Source organism: Choloepus didactylus, chromosome X (assembly GCF_015220235.1).
Source record: "Choloepus didactylus isolate mChoDid1 chromosome X, mChoDid1.pri, whole genome shotgun sequence".
In the NCBI taxonomy this organism is placed as follows: Eukaryota; Metazoa; Chordata; class Mammalia; order Pilosa; family Megalonychidae; genus Choloepus; species Choloepus didactylus.
In genome coordinates, this window is record NC_051334.1 from 31103502 (window position 1) to 31125742 (window position 22241).

The 22241-nt window shown below is 37.3% G+C and overlaps 1 protein-coding gene and 1 pseudogene across 10 annotated transcripts in view; both read right to left on the reverse strand.

Moving 5' to 3' along the window:
* Positions 1-22241, reverse strand: part of DMD (dystrophin) — a 2178366-nt gene that overhangs the window by 631426 nt on the left and 1524699 nt on the right. For all 10 annotated transcript variants that reach the window (XM_037821041.1, XM_037821045.1, XM_037821047.1 and 7 more), the window contains one exon: positions 4597-4786. In XM_037821041.1, coding sequence (XP_037676969.1) covers positions 4597-4786 — 190 coding nt within the window. The remainder of the gene's footprint in view (positions 1-4596; positions 4787-22241) is intronic.
* On the reverse strand, positions 1753-2960 carry LOC119522605 (annotated as a pseudogene).

Below are 22241 nucleotides of genomic sequence, written 5' to 3' on the forward strand. Positions count from 1 at the left end.
TCATAATACACTATGCTTGTAGAAGTCATAAATTATGATTATTGCTGGGAAAATTAAACATCCTACAAAATGTCTGTTACAGAGTGATACTCAGGTAGTCAAGCAAGAGCTGGAGTCTCCATATATAGAATGACAGTTTGACAATCACAGAGAAAACCATATTTTGTGAAGGTTTTCACTCCCTCTCCATTCAATATCATTTGTGTAAGTAAAACATTGCTGCTTTTGGGTGGACAGATATACTGGAATCTGTAGGAAGAGTAGGTGTTCTGGCTAGACATTTGGAGTTGCCTTTTGTAATAAATAGCAACTGTTCTTGCTATATAGCACAGATCAAGCAATGAATACATGCTACCAGTTTCTTCAAACGAAGTGAAAAGGCATTCCATTACACTTTTGTCCTTCATGCATATTACAGAAAATTCCTTTTGTTCAAAATAAAAATTGATACTCAGAGGGAAAAATGCAAACACCTCCATTTAGTCGAGATACTGAAATTGCCTGTAATCTCCTAAGATATGGTATCTTAGTTACCTTCAAACTTGGCATTTCCATTTGTTGCTTTTAAATTCCAGTACCTTGATTCTATTCTACTGGCTGAAATATGTGATTAACAATAATCAGTGGTTTTCAGTAGTTTACAGTTTTCACCATGACATCTCTAAATCTTTCATCAAAGAACTGTTATGAGCCATCTAACTAAAAGTCAGAGCTGGCTATAAATGTCATTCCTATCCATAAAATGTAGTTTAAACCTCAGGCAACTGGAATTTATAGAAAACACAATATTAACTGAGAGGAAATGAGAAAATTATCTCTGTTTTAAAATAATTTTTCCATCTTAGTTGGTAATTAAGGGGAAAATGATATCCTTAAGGTTTTCAGAAACACTGAGGGAGTTTTATATGGCTTTTAAGAATAAATACATTTTTATGAATAATATAGCATAAGCTAAGATGTTTTTCAGTATAATCTCCAACTGTTTTTGAAAGAGAAAGCAGAAATCTAAACACCAAATGTAGTTTATTCTCCATTCTTCCATAATGAATATGACAATTTTTTTTCCGTTAATTACTCAGAATCTTACAGTTTCTCAAGATCAGGAGTTTAATCATGAATTCTCAATGTAGAGTACTGCAAATATAAATACAAAATGTATAGAAGATGGATGTATGTCTATGCCCTCAACCAGACATACTGACGATTTTATGGGATGTAGTTATTAAACCCATTATCGAATTATTCTTCAACCACTGAATTATTATTTTCTTCCAAAGTCCACTTAAAGGTTTTTTTTTGTTGTTGTTGTTGTTGTTTGTTTTTGGCTCAATAGAATGCAAGGTTTTATTTGCTACCACTCCTTAGGAGTTTTCAGAAAATCCACATTTACCGGCTTAACTCAAAACACACACTCCAGAAACAATGCCAGCATTAACCTATCCAGTGTCACTTCTCTGTTTGTCCTTTGACGTGAGAAATTAAGACTAACTATGATGCTCATTGCTAGGATGGGCCCATGATATCAAGGACATCAGAAGAAGGTGATGTGGCAAGAACAGCTCAGTGGGCCAAAACTCGTAGGCTTTGTTTTAATTTCTGCTACAGAAAACACCAAAGACATCCAAAGCCACTCTGTCTCCTGTCACCAGAACTTGATCCTGGCTATTACTAATCCATCTGATACCATTTAGAACTGATTGTGCTGTTTTTCTATATTTGTAAAAAGAAGTTACACATATTTTGTGTTGAGAATTACAAGTAAGAGACAGACATCCTGTCTTTCACCAGCACAGAGTCTGTCCCAAACCGATGAGTGCACTGCTTCACAGTGGCCAGGATATTCAGGAGCCACAGGTTCATGGCATCCAGGTGAGGCCTGGAGAGTGCTGGAGAGATGGGGTCATGGGCCATGGCAGATTTTAAGGCAGATTTCAGCACACTGTTTTTTACGTAGTTTAGTCTGTCCCAGGTGGAAACCCGAATGATGCTACACTGATAGAGAGGGGCAAGAATGCATCTCTTTTCCAGCGAGGGGTTCCCAAAGCTTTTGGTATTATCGAGAAGGATGTGCCTTTATCATCTCAAAAGCTCTTGTAGTGATGGCAGCCAGCATCACCAATCAGGTAATCAAAGACAGCAGTGTCGATGATGTCTAGGAGGCGTGGGCCAGAGTCATAAAGGGACGTTTTCTTCATAGCATCACAGTAGCTTTTGTCATATTCTCACCTGGCCAATTTGCCTTTTGGTAAGTTCTACCCCATGGTTGTTGGTGTTTCTGCAAAGGCCACACATTTGGGAGCCAGAGTGTGACAGATCCCTCCATTGTGACTGCATCAGCATAAGCTGGCTCTGTTTCTCAGCAGTAATAACACTTCCTATAGAAGCAAGTATTGTTTCCTACAGTTAGGAAGGTACTCAATAGCTGCTCCATGGCAACAGGCTTGATCTCTATCTGCAGATTAACAAATCGGCCAACCCCCAAGGGGGCTCAGCAGAAACCCAGAATCCTGTCCAAATGACAGGCTGCTACCTCTGTGCTGTGTCTATCATAACTGGCATATAGCTCCCCTTCTACCATGTCATCTTGGCTACACCACTTAGTTCACAACTTTCTGACCTCCTTCAAGTATTAGTAAGGCTTTCAGTTGTGTCCCTTTATAACCAGCTTTAAGGATTTTCTTGGTGGCCATGGCATGCATAATTGCCCCTAGCTCTGGTACACTTCCCAGGGAACCATCCCAGGGAACCATCCACTGGGCTGCAATCTCTCAGGGAGACTACAAGATGTGGTTCAGCTTGGGCTTCAGCTCCACCCACAAGTTGGCCATCATTGGGTGAAAAGCCCTCTGGTCTTCCCACTTAGCAGCTGATGCATCTAAATTATCAATCAGGAAAACTTTGGTGAAGTTAAAGATGACAAGGAGAATTGCTAACAGCATGCCTCACCACTTTAGCTTCATGTTGACCTCTTTTCCTTCTCCTCTGACCCAATCTCTCACTTACCAAGGAGAGCAGGTGGTAAAAGTTAGCAAGGAGATTCCATATTATACACATTGGTCCACGTCTTCTCTGTAGCCTCTCCTGTAATTCCTGCTGGGTCCCAGCCTCGCTCCGTGGCTGCCTCTGCTGCCACTGGGAAGGGGTTCCTGCACACACTCCTGGCTCACAGCTCTCAGCTGCCACAGCCACTCACACTTAAAGTTTTACTATTTCTCTACCACAATTGATAAGAAAATATAAGCCCTCATATTCCTGAAAATTCTAGGATGGTTTTATGGGTACTTGTAAGGTGAAATAAAATTTTATTTATGAAACATCATAGGCCATGTAAGTTACAGCAGTACATTGTCTAACCATTCATCTAAGAGCAACACAAAATCTAAATTTGCATTTCTTTTACATTCCATCACAAACCATGGGAGATATCTACAAGGATTAAGTCAGAGATTCTTAAAAACGAACTACCTCCAAAAGATCAAACCACTTAACACAAATTGTAGAGAAGCAAGTGGGGTCAGAGCATGACGAAAAAGCAACTGATAAATTCACCAAGAAGCTGTAAATTGCCACCATCATTTTCTCCATGCTTAGGAGCAGCAAAGTAGAAAAAATGTCATATCAAAACAACAAAAAGGAGGAGGAGCGAGAGGAGGAAGAGAACCTCTGTGAATAACGGTTTGATTTTGGAATTGTTTTTCAACCTAGGGTCTACTATCATTTTTTTCATCATTATTTAAAAACGTGAAAAAAATGAAACTAGTCCAAAAAAATTGATCATATGATTCTATCACTCCATATTCTCTTTGAGGTACTAGTGAACTTCTTATATCAAGACACAAAAAGCAAGCTATCTACAAATACACCTAACAAAAGTACATAATAGTTCAGGAGAATTCTATCAGGTATTGAGAAAGACTTAAGGAGCCTCCTTGAATTGCAGAATATGATTCTCACCCAGACTCCATTTAAGCAAAACTACCTACACTTCTGTTTTCACTGCTTATGCATATGGAACTTGATAGAAATAATTTTTGTTTCTAGGAAAAACAATTGTCTGAAAATTGTATGATCATTAACTATGACAAATTTAGCCATCTCATTTTTATTTTCACAGATCATGTTAGGAAGAAAGCTACAAAATGCCAGATTAACATTTTAAAACATTTGAAAGTAATGAAGGGAAACTGATTCAGTTAGAAACGCTAAATAAAACAGACAATTCCTACAGATGCCTTTGCTGTAAAATATTAAATAAACACTCAGAAATGGCAACTTTTTCGATTTAATAAACAAATCCTCAACTTATTTCTCTGCTTCAGCAAAGTTTCTCCATGAACAAAGCTCTGGGTTTTATATGCAAGTTTTTCCTTTTTGAAAAATGCACTTTATAGAATATCAGGGTGTTAAATGAAATAAATAAATAAATGACTTTTCCCTTTTCCTCTGCCCCTCTCCTTCTTGCCCAAATGCTTAAATACATCTGACCATCTAAAACAACTATTTTATTTCGTTCCCAGTATATCAGTTAGAACTACAAAGGCTAAGAATTGTTCGGTTGGATTCACAAAAGCGTTAAAGAGGAAATGCTTCACTTACTTGCCATTGTTTCATCAGCTCTCTAACTCCCTTGGAGTCTTCTAGAAGCCTTTCCTTATGGGTGGCATCCTGCAGGACATTGGCAGTTGTTTCAGCTTCTGTAAGCCAGGCAAGAAACTTCTCCAGGTCCAATGGGAACTGTTGCAGTAATCTATGCGTTTCTTCCAAAGCAGCCTCTCGCTCACTCACTCTGTAAAGGAACAAACATCCAGATGTAATTATCTTCAATTATCAGAATGGTGTACCCAGTGAACTTCACAAAGAGCAAGGGAGAGGGACAAAATTGTAATATACCAACAAAGGGGTGAGTTGTTGCTAAAACTTCTTTTAAAAACAACCACAACAACTAGAACATCATGCAATTAGTTTACCTTCAATTCTATTTAACTTAAAGGTTACTGTGGGGTGGGGAGGCACGCAAGGGTATTTTTAAAAAAATGAACAACAATTGCAGATTTCTCTAAATTTTTGACTTTTGAAAGTTCATACATGTGCTTTAAAAATACCTTTTTTTAACTTTCTATTTTGTTGTCAATTTTGAAAGCTTATTTTGATATGCTGCAAAAGTTTGAGCTAATTTTTATAGATAAGATGTAAAATTCCTACACCATGCTTATCCTTGAGTTCACCCCAAGACAAAAAACATGGGTTAGAAAGGCAAGGAGAAAAGTAAAGAGAATACAAAATCTAGGGTGGAAAGTTGAATGCTGGAAGAAAAAATACAGAAGAATCAGTGGGCAAAGGTAAACAAAAAAAGAATACCAAGTAGAAAAAGAACTTATTTTATGGAAACCATTGTGCAAAATATAATTTTGCATGGCACTGGTTCATTATTACTATTGCAATGGCTTCCTATGTCACTGCCTGATGGTCATACAACTTGAGAATATTTTCCAAAAGAAAATTTTTAGGTATAATGGAAAAAGCCTAGCCTTAAAAACCAGAGAGACGTGGGTTCAAATTCCTATGTCCCTTAGTATTGTGTGATATGACAAATTACTTAACCTCTCTGACTTCTCCATTCCTCATCTACAATGCATCTTGCTCTGAAGAGAATTAAAATATAATAATGGGTACAAAATTCAGTGCCTTGCACATTATAGTTACAAAAAAATGTTAGTTCCCTCTCCCAACACTTCCATTCCTCTAGTCTTTTGGAAGGGATGAACCAAATTTCCTAATGAAACAAAAATCTAACAAGTATTTATTCATATTTTTCTGATAATATATATAATAACATATGTACTGTGGATATGCATACATATGCCCTCAGAAACATCCATATAATAATAGCTTGGGAGGGAAAATTGCCTTAGGCAGTAACAGTCTCATCTGAAAAGATTCAGGTAAATTTTGTCTGCACTGAGGAAATTAATACTCTATTGAAATGCCTTATTTGCCTTCTATTACTACACAAACACTTTCTGGGATTAAACATAAGCTAAAAATGGATTTTAAAAAATTGAATGCTTGAATATGATACACACTGCTTGTTAAGATGTGATTGTCAATAATTATGCAAAACTGCAATTTATTTCAGCAGCAACTTTATCATGGGATGTGCAAACCCGGCAATAAACAACTCCTGCCAAGCCAGCGGCAGCAAAGTCCCCGGAAGAGCTGTTTATTCATCATGGGTGAGATTTTTGCTGAGCACAGTCTTCTTACAGTATAGTTTCTGCACTTATACTGGATAAAAATCTTCTGTCTGCATTAACTGGTGGAAGGGAGAATAAGTTTACGAGGACACAGCCATTGGAAAAAAAGTATTGCAGTAAAGCTATTTATCAACTCTTAAATAAACTTTAATATTGCACAGTTGAAAAGTAGCATAGTGTTCTGGTTGGGCAAAGAAGTTAAACCTCATATAGTTTAAGGGCTAACTTGGAATGCTGGTTTCCTGCTTATCCAGTTTTCAGGCAAACTATCAGTGCAGGGAAAAATGTCAAAATAGATATCTATTTATTTGTCATGTTTTAAAAATTCAGAACCATTTCAACAGCACTGAGAATCTTCTGGCATGGAATATACAGGGTGAACCATGTGAAACTGCTGACATCTGACCATTTCTGACCCACAAAAACGACAATTTCATTCGGTTCAAGCTAGAATTTCTCGGTTGTTTGGGGCATTAGAAATCACTGAGACTTAATCCAGCTCCAGTACAGAATTTGGGATAAAAATAAGCTGTCACATTCCAGAAGACAAATGCAGGATTAGACATTGACATATCTCCTAATATACTCCAGTTTCACACAAAATGAGAGGACAATATAAACCTGTCTCACTGCAGAGCAAAGCTTAGAGAATTAGATATCATACATTGTATTATCAGCTTCATCCTCATGCATCTTAGTTCGCCTAGCTTTAAACTAGAAACCACTTACCCTCTGCTTCCAGAGCAAGTAACTAGTAAATAACTTTTGCAAGAGTTATTTGTAAAATGCAATGCACACAAATCAGATGAAAGGATTCTACTGAGACAATGAGATTTTCGGCCAAATCCTACCAGCGTGTTTGCTGCTTTGTAAATTAGGCCCTTAGGGAAGAAACTGTTATCCTTTCAGGACAGTAAGGCACCATTTTCCTAAACGATACTCTAGTGGTCTGAAATATTGACAGCATCAAGCTGAATATTTTCTAACTTAGAAAATAATTTTAAAAAATTCAATGGCAGCAATAGCAGAAAATCTCTCAAATGAGTTCCTTTACAAACCTCTTTGATCATAGGTGAGATTGTTGTTTCCTGCTTGTGTGGGAGTTCTAAGGCTACATCCTTTCTCCTGGGATGAATGTTATGAACATTGATGCTTAAATTCTAATTGTGCCAAGACCAGACTAGAGATGAGGCAAGGGCATTTAATTCTTGTATTTAAAATAGATCTAAATGTATCTCATAGATTTTAATTTTCCTTAACCATATGGTTTTAAGTGGCTTATATGATAAAAATGTAGAAATAACGAGAACCACAAAAAATAATTTTAAAATTGGCTTAGAACAAAACTAAAGACCTTAGAGGACCTGAACCTGGATTGTTTTTAAAATTCCTTTTTCCAGGTTATCAAATTATAGACCCTGGGTAAAATTTGCCTGAATTTTAAAAGTAACAACGACCAGATATTAGAAATAGTAATAATGCTTTAGGAATAGATCTACCATATTAACCATATCAGTTAAGTACTTCTTTTATATAACAAACTTTAATAATCAGCTAGTTCGGCTTTATAATGTACAAAAATAGTTGAGAATTTGATGGAGTAGGGAATGGTATGGTGACTTCAAAAGGTTTTCATTCTCTTTGTATGGGCATCATATACCACTCTCAGTATGTAAATAAGGGATGGTGCGGTCCAGGGCTTCTTAAAGTGTGGTCCATGGACCAACAGCATCAGCAGCAACTAAGAACTTGTTAGAAATGCAGATTCTCATGCTCCACCCTCGACCCACAAATCAGAAACTGTGGAGGGAGTCCAGTAAGCTGTGGCTACACAAGCCTTCCAGGTGATTCTGATAGATGCAAAAGTGTGAGAACCACTGCACCTGGGCACCAAACTTGGCGAACTACCGGTGTAATGGATACTGTGCTGGGCTGCCCGACCCCTCTTCAGGACTGAAATACTTCTGGTGAATTGAGAACTGGTGTCAGCTAAAGAGAGGGGCCTAGCCCAAAGTTACCACCTTCACCCCCAGGCAGGCTGCACCCAATGACTGGTTAATGAGGCCAGGCCCCATCGCTCCAGTGTGAGACAATTCTGAAGGGCCATCCTGGCTTCAGACTTCAGACCTTCTCATGGGGACAGGGACAGGAGAAGGGTTGATGTTGTGGTAGTGACTGTGTGGTAGCCCAGCTTCTCCTGACCTAACCTTCTTCCTTCCCTTTCCTCCCCTTGCAGATATTCATTGGGAAAGCACTAGCCAATAAATGACTTGCACATTAACCACTTTTTCAGAATCTGTGTTCAGGGGAAACGACCTGCTGATGTAGGATAAACAAGGATTTAAAAAAATATCCTCGCCGAAGGAATGTATGTGGAGAAATATACAATTACTTGCACAAGATGTGGCCTCAAAAAGAGACAGGATAGAAGATTCTCACACACAACAAATGTGCCTGAAGAACTATTGCACCTTTAAGGAGAGCTACAGATAATGCAGTTATCACGGGTTACAACCTCTTCCCGGTTAAAAGCAAGAATCTATTGAAGAGGCAAAGTGCTACAACTATAAAGCTTAGTACAAGCCTGCACCTTCCCAAGAAGGTGCCCATCCAGAGACCACCCACATAAAGATGAGGATTCATAGAAGGCATGTGCTCAGCATCTCCATTTTCTTTTTAAGACCTGATTATCCATGACTCTGATCTGTCACTAAACACCAACATGCACGTATACACAAACACAAATACCATGTGTTCTAGTTTGCTAATGCTGCCGGAATGCAAAACACCAGAAATGGATTGGCTTTTATAAAAAGGGGTTTATCTGGCCATGAAGTGTCCAAGGCAACACATTAACAATTGGGTACCTTCACTGGAGGATGGCCAATGGTGTCTGGAAAACCTCTGTTAGCTGGGAAGGCATGTGGCTGGTGTCTGTTCCAAGTTCTGGTTTCAAAATGGCTTTCTCCCAGGACGTTCCTCTCTAGGCTGCAGTTCCTCAAACATGTCACTCTTAGTTGCACTTGGGGTGTTTGTCCCCTCTTAGCTTCTCCTGAGCAAGTCTGCTTTCAACAGCTGTCTTCAAACTGTCTCTCATCTGCAGCTCCTGTGCTTTCTTCAAAGTGTCCCTCTTGGCTGTAGCTCCTCTTCAAAATGTTACTCTCAGCAGCACTGAGTTCCTTCTGTTTGCCAGCTCATTTATATGGCTCCAGTGATTTAATTCAGACCCACCCTGAATGGGTGGGGTAACACGCCCATGGAAATTATCCAATCAGAGTCATCACCCACAGCTGGGTGGGGCACATCTCCATGGAAACACTCAAAGGATTCCAATCTAATCAGCACTAAAATGTCTGCCCCACAAGATTGCATCAAAGAATATGGCTTTTTCTGGGGGACATAATACATTCAAACCAGCACACCATGGTATCTCTGAATAAATCTCTAGGACTCCAGATTTTCTATTATGTTGAATATCAGCAATTTTGTATGGGTCATTCTAATACATAAAAAGTAAAAGAGGAAAGGAAGGGAAACTTATTTTCAAAGTCTGAAGAGCTTAACGCATAGACATTCCACAATTAGATGCATGGATAAAAAACACTTTATCAGTGCACTGTATTACAGGATTATAAACATCACATTATATATTTGTGTTTGTGTACATACACGCATACATACTCTAAATATTTTTAGAAAAAAAAAGAATTTCAGATGGAAGGTTATTTTATCCAAGTGTTTCCATAAGTGTGACAAATTGGGGAAATTTACAGCACTCAGTCTTCTGCTAAATAACACTTCCATCTGTGCCTTGATGTTGTCATGGAGTCACTAAACAAAATACTCTGAATTTTTTCCTTCCTGGTTTATTTGCATTTTATCCATTATCATTTCCTGTGATATAGGGGAAGGATTATGGGACTACAATTTTGTTCCTTTTTTGTTTGTTGCCTGTGTGTCAGAGAGAATTTGCATCTCAGTAGCACCTAGATGTAGGACCAGTTTCTTACAACATCAAACACTACTCATAGGAGCAGAGTTAATCTGAAGTTCAAATTCTCCACAACTATAGCAGTCTCTCACAGTTTGCCAGTAAACAAGTTACATTTCAATGAAGTTTTGTTGTTGTTGTTAAAGTTTGCCTTGGATTTTAGGCAGATGAAAGTTTGTTACCTATGATACAGAGTACTTTGTAGAAAGGATTTCTTTTAATCTCTAGCAATTCCATCAGTAATTTGCAGTAATGGGAAACATGAATCTAAGTAAAAGCCTTCAGTAATGCTTGGACTGGTATCCTGTTAGTTCCCTTTCTAGCAAGAACTCTAAGACAGTGTCTTTATCTGCTTTTGAGCAACGTCTATCTTGAAATATGGATATGTCTGTAGGATATATTTGGTCCTACAGAAAGGTTGCAGCAATGAGAGGATGTTTCTCCTTTCTCCTCTGTTATCTACCAATTTGGAAAATTAAGAATAGATTCTCTTCTTTAAATTTAACCATTGACACTTGCTTTCCATAAGCATGTTGAGTGAGGAAGGCTCTAAGGTACACACAAAAAAATAATTTTTTAAAGGTAACACACATATAGCTCTTTAGAAGTTTTAAAACATAGTCAGTTGTTCTCTCACCATTTCATAAGGTATTCTCAATTGTTTTCTACCTACAGTCTACTCTTTGTTTTTCTTTCCATATTTTAATTTGGATATTTCATTCCCTTCCAATGGCTTCAACCTCTATACAGATTTTCCTCAAATCTGAACCTTGTTCTTGAGCTTCAATCCTGTATTTCTAAATCCCTACCAACATCTCATTCATTTCATTCATTCATTCAACCATGCATCCATTCTATATCTACTATGTGCCAGAATCTGTGCTTTATGCTAGTGACACAAAAGTCCACGTGGACTTTGACATTTAACATATTCAAGTCTGGAGGAGGGGATGGATAGGTAAACATGTAATTATAATTACAATGTGATTTGGGCTGTAATCCATCTAGATTTCCTACCAGTAGCTCACCTGTAACACAAATCAAAGTAAATTCTTTAACTTCTACTTCAATTTTCCTAGCAAGTGGTAAATATATCTTTAAATATTTTTCCCTCTTATCAAAAAGAGTAGAGAATATCTAGTTGGGCTCTCTCTCAAAATACAGTGATACAAACTCAATAAAAGTTTGCCTAATCGAATTGATTGTCGCAAAAATAACAAACCTTTTAGATAGATGGTTTCATTTTGCTGTTGGAGAGACTGATTCTGAAAGAATTGTAGTGACTTTCCCAAGGTTGCAAACAAGTAAGTGGTAGAACTGGGTTTGGGCCAAAGTCTTGCATTCTAGACAATAAGTTTTTCTAACTCTGAAGATAGATATTGGTGTCCACTCCTCTCTGATATATTCATTGTGGTAAAAGAAAAAAAAAATGCAGAGAAAGTTATGCCATTGAATCTTGGCCTTCATTTTTTAACACAAACTTAACATTTTGTCACTTCACCACAAGTGTGGTCATATAGTTACCTACACATAAGGCAACACACACACATACACACACACAAAGAGATTCTCCTACCCCAACTACAGCAGAAAAGATCTAGCTGGTCTTTGCTTTAAAACAAACAATAAAATACATTTTCAATGCAAATTTGCTGGTTTGCCATTCACCAACATATGAATTAACGAGGTTCTCATCCCTTCTCTCCTGAGGTCTGGGACTAAATTACTCAAACTCTCCAGAGTTAATTGGAAACCATAACCTAAATGTTCCCAAAGTATTGCTGATTAGTTCTCTGAAAACTCATTCCTCTTTTGTCACCCCTGACAACACAGGATGACTTTTACAACATGTGTAGAAGCAACACACTCGCACAAAAAAATAGATTATTCTTCCAAAGATAAACCGTGGCTTTGAAGTTATCTGTTTAAACTTCCTTCAATGATACAGATATTTTAAGAAAAATCGTATCACTTAGACTTTACCTTTGGATTGTTAGAGTACAGTCATCATTGATAATGTAAGGAATTTTTAAATACACATTCCATCTCGCTCTTTTTTTTAAAATCTATGAATGTTTTTAAAATTAAAATTTGTAAAAAATACGTCATTAGGAAGCAACCATAATTATATATTTTTCCTATACATTGGAACATTACTGAAATGAAAATATTAGGAGACAGCATTAATATATACTTTCTACAGCTCATTGTATTTGCCCCGCTCATTTAATTTGATTTGTGTATCTGTCATAAATCACTGAGAAAATTAACCTGATGAAAGAAATATACAGAATATTATGAGCAGATGAAATATCCAACATATAAATATATATATTTATATTTATATCCTGGATTGTTAACAAAAAGATTAACACTCTTTAAGGTCTGTATCTTATATTTTTCTACTGATACGATAACAAAAGTTACCATTTGGGGAGGTTTAAAAAAAACAGTGTTAGGAATAATGGATTACATTTGTTTGCACTCATATACAGAGGCTCAAAATATTATCTTGGACAGTTATAGAATTGTAAATTATCTTTAGAAAAAAATGTAGTTCTACTACCTTCCATTTCAATACAGATTTAAATTAGGGTTGAGCTTATAGTAAGGCACAATTTCTGCTCTAAATAAATTTTTAGTGACTTGTATAATGTGAATCTTTAAGTTGGTTTTGGTCACTTGTGGTGTTAATCTCTTTGTAAAATGGAATTCCTAAAGTTGATAAACTAGATAGAGCAACTTTCTTCTCTTTGACTAGCATAAAGACCAATTACAAAGATCAGACTAGGATCATCTCTCATAAGTCTTATCACACTGTGCTGCCACACAAATATCATTGTCATCCTCCATAACTTAGAGAAAAAGAGAACAGTAGATAGTTAGACTTTACAATTGTGGGTGTCTCACAATGGGAACTTAATAAATGTTTTGCTAATGATACAGAGAAGCCCATATATTTTGGGAAATGTTTTATATTAAAAATGTTTAACAAGAAAATCAAACACTTTATACATTTTCTCTTAGAAATTTTCCAGTAAAATAAATATATTTTTATAAGGTCAATTGGGAAATGAATTCATCTCTCAAAGTGACTAAGCTTTGGTAGATTCTAAAAGAATTGCCCTTCTAATTTTAAAAGCTTATTTTAATGGCTCAGGCATGATTTACAAGACAAAATGTGGGATGACAAATAGTTTGAGCTAATTAAAACCCTATCAAAATAGTTAAGATTTAAAGATCTTTGCTTCCTTTCTCTCTTTTAATTACTATAGGAAAAAACCCTGCATTTGAAAGAACTAGATACTTTAAAATGCATTGATTGCCTTTCAAAGATGAATTAAAATTTAGAAAAAGTCATAAATTAAGGATTTATTTTTTCAATTAGAATTCCAACACTAAAGGAATGAATCTGACTGAGGGCTGCAGTTGGGTTCAAGAATCCTCTGCCATGAATACACCACTTAGAAATAGTCTCCACATTCTTCTTCATCATCATCAACTTACTGTATATTCCTTCAGGGGAAGGATTCGTGCCACATTACCTGACATTTGATAGACACTCAATAAATTCTATTAAAATCAATAAACCTACTATGAACCAGGCACAGGTTCTAAAAATGTGATCACAGACCTTTAATCTTAAAGAGCTTATAATTCAAATTACTTCTTGATATAATTTGTTGAACAGTGATTTATACTTGTATAGAATTTTAAAGCTTATACATTGCTTTTCCATACATTATTTCAAGTGGCTCTCTATAGTTTGGTAGATCAAATTATCGGCAGATCATCTTTGTTTGTTATACAAAACTGATTATATAATAGACTATAGTGTTATTCAATTATAACTACGATGTTTGAAAATTAGAATGAGCAGTTCTGTGACCACAATTATGACTTGCTTTGCAGAAGTCAAGATATTAAATCTGTGGAGCTTGTATCTTTTATTAAGGCTTTATACTCGCAGCGAAAGTCAAATGATGAACTATTTCACTGGGCAACACACTGTATTTAATTGTCAATGACTGAATTCCTGATACTCTTTCATGAAAACTTAATGTCTTTTCTGTTGAAATTTTAAAATGTACTTCAGCAAAGAGTGTTAAATTAATATATAATTTTAGGTGCATTACCCAAACAGAGGGTATTAAGGAACAGTGCCTTCTGACAAAATTAACCCATTATTTTGGCAAATGTTCAGGTTGCCTGTAACTTTAACTTTGACCCTGGTTCAAAGATATCATGTGCTGAAAGGGCCTTAAAAGTTATCCTGTCCTGACACACCTTTGGCTTCAGTCACCCAACATACTCATGTCCTCCCTGCTTTGCATCACCCATAAATTCGATGGGCATACTGTCTATAGCTTCACTCATGTTCTGTCAAAAACATCCCATGTGTTGAAAATGAGAACAGAACCTTTTGACATAGCACCAGAGATCTTCTGTCACCACTTGACACTGATTTATTAATCGACACCTTTTGTATAAAAGCATGAAATGGTTTCTAAACCATGTAATTTACCTTGCACCTAGCCAGTATTTCTCCAACTTATCCACAAGGATATAATGAAAGACCCTGTCAAACACCTTGATGAGATGCAAATAGACTGCTGCATTTTGCTTACCTATCACTGGAAAACTATTTTTTCCTCAAACATGTAGATAATATAGGTCTTATTTATCTCTGTATGTGTGTTTATCTGTGTTTGTTTTACTGAATTACTTGGTTATCCCTTCAAGAAGGGCTTTGCATTTCTCTAATCTAAGGAGCATTTAGCATTTTACGTGTCGTGGGTAGCTACAATTATATTTCCTGTGATTATATATAGCATGTAACTGCAGTTGCCAACATTTGATTAGAGGATAATTAATATAGCCATGAAAGGAGAAGGAGAATAGAAGGGTGACATCATCATCATCCTTCTATAGAGACCATGCCGTTCAATAAAGGTGGTGGCTATACATTATAACTGCAGTAACAGTCAAAGAATTTTTCAAGATTTTGCTAGACTAACATCTTAAATGTTTGCTCATCTCATTCAGTCTTGTAAAAATGGCAACCATTTCACCAAGAAATTGGTTAGGTACTCAAAGAATATTGCTATTTCATTAATCCACATGTCCGTTTTCATCTGGAAAAAATATTTAGCCAAATAATAGAGAACACAAAACAAAAAGGCATTCTGGAAATTGAGAGGGGGATTGTTTGGTTATCACAGAGGCTGAAGAGTGCTATTAGCGTTTCGTGGGTAGGGGCTGGGGATGACAGACTTCATGCACTGAAAAGAACTGTCCCATGACTCACAGGGCTTTTGAATGCCCCACTGGACGTTCATATAGGTGAACACCATTTATAAATGCCTGGTCCTAGAAAGTAATTCAGTTTTACATGTAAACATAAAATATTCTTGTCAAAGTTTTGATCACACATTGAAGTTTTCAGGGGAGCAACTAGCTGCTGTGAAAACTCCAAAGAATTTTTCAGCTTGTTATTGGGAATCTTTACAAGATTTATTCAGCCTTTTGGAAAATCATACTACCAACAAGCAATGTAACTCATGGTATTTGAGTCACTGTACAAAACACACACACACTGGTGTCTGTCTGCATTTGTTGATATTGCATTCATAGTATAATCACCTAAAAACTTCACTTGTGTTCTACCATGTATCTATCTGACTGAAATACATAGTAATTTATTATGAATGACTCTTATTTCTCTTTAACATTAAATTTAGGGCATCATTTAAAAACTGTGTATAGGTACAGGGTATTACCTACAAATCTTGATTTATGATAATAAAGAAGGTGTTACAAAGAGTTTGTTGTAAGAAAAAGAAAATGGGGGTGGCACTGGGTCTGAGAAGGTTGAAAACCACTGATATAAAGCCCCAGGAATATTTCAAGATAAAGGCTATAGTGCTGAAAATAAATAGAATTTTTTAGGAGAGAATGAAGATGTTTTCCCCTTGTACATCTAGTCCCTGATCCTTACAGCTCCATAGAGAACAAAATAACATTTTAAAAATTGCTCTCTTTTACAACCAGCTGTGACTATCGGTGAACGGGAGGTCTACTTCATATATGAACCTGAATTAAAAACAGACAGCCCTTTAGTCAGTTCAGAGCCCACATTCTTGATTACATTTGACACAACAATCATCATCATATCTTAAGACTCAAATCAGCCTGACAGTGCTCGACTCAGGGCTGCTTTTCCCAATTAGCTGAAAATTGCAGCCCAGCTCATCTTCTAGGGAGTAAGTTTACATTTACAATTTTGCTGTGGTGAAAAGGCAACACACATGATGGAAGCAGCAAATGAACTTCCTATTTTATACAATAACTATTTTATTTTAAGTTCACTGAAGTCAGGTAAACCTGTTTTTGACAGGAATGACAAGGTGTAAGCTTTTTTTGTTATTATCATTTTTTAAATACACAAAATTTAAGATAGCTAGTTTGGGCTAGAAAAGGTGAATAAACACGTCTTTGATATGTTTAAAGATTATTCCCCAAATGAGAGCTTTCAGAAGGGACAAACTTTTTATGTAAAAGGTATTCACATTAAGAAAAACATGCAGTTGATGGACAGGTACAAATAATTTGAAACCAAAATGTGAACAGATATCAGCGTCTTAGGAATGAATTTCCAATATGCATAGAGAATGACACTGTGTCTATGTGACACAGCGCTACTCTCTATATCTGCTTTGAAATAGTTTCTCGTCTAAATTTCTAAGAGAATAAATAATCAAGGAGATTTTTGTGCACTTAATTCCCTCACATGATACCTTTCTATCTAGATCAAGGCAGTTTGCACACACTATGGGAAACAACTGGCTAACAGCAAGTTAGCCACACTTCATGGCGGCATCCCAGATGGCTGTGCTGAAGATTTGCTCAGAGAACGGTGCCTTTGTGTGCCATCTTCTAAGCGATAACAGCACAGACTCACAAGGGAAATATGCAGATGAGACAAAGAGGAGTCTAGAAAAGTAGAAAAATACCGAAGAGCAGCAGAACTGGAAATGCATGAAGACGCTGGAAGGGCTGAGATACCAGGAATTTTGTTGGCCACTGGGGATGGGGAAATAGCTGGTCAGGGACAGATATTATAAGACTTGACAAAGTACAAGAGCCCACAGGAAATGAATGCAGAAAACAATGGAGAAATATTACGGAGGCTGAGGTGGAGATAGAAAGAAGTAAGAAGGGAGGCAGTAGGGATAGGAGCACAGGAGAAGTGACAGGAACAGCAAGAGAGAGGAGGCACAGTAAGGGTAAAATTACACCAAGTTTGATTATTTCTGATCACCCCTATTCATCCAAAGCTGGACATTTCCTCCAAGATACCACATTATGAATGTCCTTTGTTCACGGATATCCTTAAAGGAGAAATACAAGTACAGTCATATTTATATTTATATTTATGTGGGATTTGGGATGAATGTTTTAAGTCTGGTTCCAGATGCAAGTTTTAATCATTATGCAGGAAAGAAGGAGAGGTTGTGAAGATACAGGAATATTCATCTATTATATATAACATCATTTAAATTAATGTTTCCCCCAATTTCTATGATATGTATTATTGAAGGAAAAATGTGAGTGCACATCAATGAATTAATCAATGTATTTTCCCCTTAGGATTAGTCAACCATCTGAGTACTATAAGCAACATTTCTATAGCTTCTGTTCTCCTTTAGAAAACAAAGTTCAACTTTTCTGCAGTCAGAGTAATTAAATACTTAAAGAGTTTTTAACCTTTAAAAAAAATAAAACTATCTTCATGTAAGCCAACATTCTTTAAAATGAACAAGAAAAAAATATATTCACCTTTTTAAATACTACCAGTCTATCATGAAATTATTATATACATTGTAAAATTTGGCAAAAATAATCAGAAATGAGCTTTAGTAATAAAGTCCACGTATTGAATTTTACCCTCATTTTTTTTTTCAAATTCTAGCACAGCTGAATCATAAGGGAACTGAATAAGAACTCTTGTGTGTGACTACTACTTTTAAATTACAGATACTAAGTTCTAAAGCACCTGGCTTATTCTCCTGCTGGCATGATTTCTCAAAACAAAAAAATGCTCTTTGCATGTGATCATTTAAATAAGACCCTTAAAGATCAGTCAACTGATTTGCTTTAGCTGGTTTCGAGGTAAATGCTAGTGGCAACACTGACGGTGGTATAGCCTTTTAAAAGCCCATACAAGTCGACCACTGAATAATGTGGTCACTTCTCTGTTAGTATTCACAGGAAACCTAGTCAGGAGTTACTCCTCACAGAATGAGATTTAAAAAAATATTTATCCAATGCTTAATTTTTCTCAACTTGCTCTAACAGTTCTGTGAGTGCAAAGGAACAAAGTTTACCAGTAAGAGTAGGGCAAGGGGAGAGGCCAGTTTATAGGACAGCTGCAATACATTTTACTGGGAAATAGCCTTGAAGATCACCTGAAAGTTTAATTAACACAGAATGAAGCAGCACATCTAGCAAAGATGAATGCCATTCAGGATGACTGCACTTCCGGGTTTGATCTATTTGTTTACTTCGTGGTATAAATCAAATTGTTGAATTTAATTTCAAAAAATATTACAGGTGATTACTTAGGAAATCACTGCCTCCACAAACAACCCTCTGGAGCTGAGCTCAACAATTCCGCTTCCCTGCTGTAATGACAGAAAACACCGTCAGGGTTTTGCCACTCCCCACCTCTCCTGGAGGCCACCGTGCATGTCACTCACACACTCTTCTTCCTGATTAAATGTTGTCAGCCCTCTATAAAAAGAAGGAAAATGATTTGTGGATAAAATGTGTTTTATTTTCTTTTTCCCTTTCTTATTTAGAACATTTGTACCATATATAACCAGATCCCAGAACTAAGTTAAATAATTAGTTTATTGTTAAATAGTTTGAGTTCTTGGAGGAAAAATATGGCATTCTCTATAGGTAAAGTAGCTGTTTATTTCATGCACTGTAAAACTGAGTGTTTCTGATAGGCACATACTTTTTTTTTTTTATTCAATTCAGTTTTATTGAAATACATCCACACACCATACAATCATCCATGATATACAATCCACTGTCCACAGTATGATAACATAGTTATGCGTTCATCACCACAATCTATCTCTGAACATTTTCCTTACATCAGAAAGAACCAGAACAAGAATAAAAAATAAAAGTGAAAAAAGAACACCCAAATCATCCCCCCATCCCACCCCATTTGTCCTTTAGTTTTTATCCCCATTCCTCCACTCATCCATGCACTAGATAAAGGGGGTGTGATCCACAAGGTCTTCACAATCACACTGTCACCCCTTGTAATCTACATTATTATATAATTGTCTTCAGGAGTCCAGACTGCTGGGTTGGAGTTTGGTAGTTTCAGGTATTTACTTCTAGCTATTCCAATACATTAAAGCCTAAGAGGTGTTATCTATATAGTGCATAAGAATGTCCACCAGAGTGACCTCTCGACTCCATTTGGAATCTCTCAGCCACTGAAACTATTTTGTCTCATTTTGCATCCCCCTTTTGGTCAAGAAGATACTCTCAGTCCCACGATGCCGGGTCCACATTCATCCCCGGGAGTCATACTCTGCGTTGCCAGGGAGATTTACACCCCTGGGAGTCGGGTCCCACGTAGGGGGGAGGGCAGCGAGTTCACCTGTCGAGATGGCTCAGTTAGAGAGAGAGAGGGCCACATCTGAGCAACAAAGAGGTACTCAGGGGGAGACTCTTAGGCACCATTACATACAAGTTTAGACTCTCCTTTGTGGTAATGAGCTTCATAAGGGCAAGTCCCATGCTCCAGGGCTCAGCACATCAAACCGCCAGTCCCAATGTTTGTGACAACATCAACACCAGTCCAGGTGAGGATGTCCAACACATCCGCACCTTCCCCCAGATCCTCAGGGCTGGGGAGGGGGAGGCTGTAAATATATTTTTTATTATCTAGGCACATACATTTTTGATTTCTCATTTGAAAATATGAACATTGTAATTCCCATCCCCCATCATGTCTCTCCCAGAGCATATATTTTTAAAGTAGTTCTTAAACCTTCTGTTTTAGTTTGCTAAAGCTGCCGAAATGCAATATATCAGAAATGAGTTGGCTTTTACAATGGGGATTTACCAACTTGTAAATTTAGAGTTCTGAGGCTGTTAAAAAGTCCAAATCAAGGCATCAACAGGCAATGCTTTCTCCCCGAAGACCAGTACCAGCGAACTTAAGCAACTTGGCACATACAACTGCTGGTTCTTCTCTCTGGGTTTCAGTGCCTTCACTTTTGGCTTTTCTTCTCAGCTTCTCTGGGGCTTTTTTCCTGTGTCTTCTCTCTGTCTTTCATCCTCTTATAAAGGACTCCAGTAAGAGGATTAAGACCACCTGGAGCACACTGCAGCTGAAACAACCTATTCCAAAGGTCCCACCCACAATAGGTCTACACCCACAGGAATGGATTGGCTTTAAAAACATGATCTTTTCTGGGGTACATAACAGCTTCAAATCATTGCACTCCACCCTCTGGACCCTAAAAAGACATGTTCTTTCCATATGCAAAATATATTCATTCCATCATAATATCACAAAAGCCTTAAATAATTTCAGTAACAGTATTAAGTACATAGTTTCATCAAAATCAGCTACAGGTGTGGTGTTTGTCCTGGGGCATAATTCCCCTCCAGCTGTGGACCTATGAAACTTAGAATAAGTTATCTGCTTCTAATATACAAAGGAGGGACAGTCATAGGATAAAAATTCCCATGTCATAGGGCGAAACTGGAAATAAAACAGGGGTCACTGATCCCAAACAGTTCCAAAACCCTCGATTAGGTTTCAAGGTCTGAGAGTCATCCATAGAATGATGTTTTGTCTTCGGGGCTTGATAGAGTAGCAACCCCAGCCTTTCCAAAGGCTTGTGCAGCAGCCCTGCTCTCTCCAAACACTGGGGTGAGGCCTCCAACATCTCCAAGCATTGAGGTAATGGCCTGATTCTTGGCCCCACCCTCTTCAAGCATCAAGGTGGCAGCCGAACTCTGTACAATCTCTGGGGCACAGGATCAACCCCCTTAGCGCAGTGGGGTGGTGGCCAGACTCACCCCAATCCCCAGGGAATGTGCTCCACCCTCTCTGAAGACTGGGGTGGCAGCACCCTTCCTGAACAATGGGTTCAGGAAATGGCTGACTGGTTTCATGTTCAGTTAAATCCTCACATGAAGCACTATTCTCTGGGGACTCACTTTCCTGAAGCTCAGAATTTTTCATCAATTTCTAGTTTCCTTGTACCCAAGAGTTCAGTTCTCAGCTTATCCAATTTCCTCTCGCATTTTACTATAAGTTGCAATGAGAAGCCAGGCTGCACTTTCCACATTTAGTTTGGAAATCATCTCAGCTAAATGATCAAGCTTGTCACTTTCAAATTCTGCCTTCCATCTGACATCAGAACTCATTTTTTCCAAATTCTCTGCCACTTTAAAACAAGAGTCACCTTTCTTTCAGTTTGTAATGACACATTCATCATTTCTGTCGGAGGTACCTTTAGCCTCTATATTTCTACCAACAGTTTCTTGGAAGTAATCTAAATCTTTTCTCTCAAGTACCTCACGATTCCTTCAGAATCTTCTCCTTACCCATTTATAGTTGTTCCAGCATTTTTGGTATTTGCAATCTCAGCACCCCACGTTTCTGGTACCAAAATCTGTTTCAGACTGCTAAAGCTGCCAAAATGCAATATGTCAGAAATGAGTTGGCTTTTACGATGGAGATTTATTAACGTACAAGCTTAGAGTCCTGAGGCCATGAAAATGTCTAAATCAAGGCATCAAAAAGCAATGATTTCTCCCTGAAGACCAGTACTGGCCACATGGCATCTGCTGGTCCTTCTCTCCTGGGTTTCATTACCTTCAGCTTCTGGCTTTTCCCTCTCAGCTTTTCTGGGGCTATTTTCTGTGTCTTCTCTTGTCTTTTATCCTCCTAT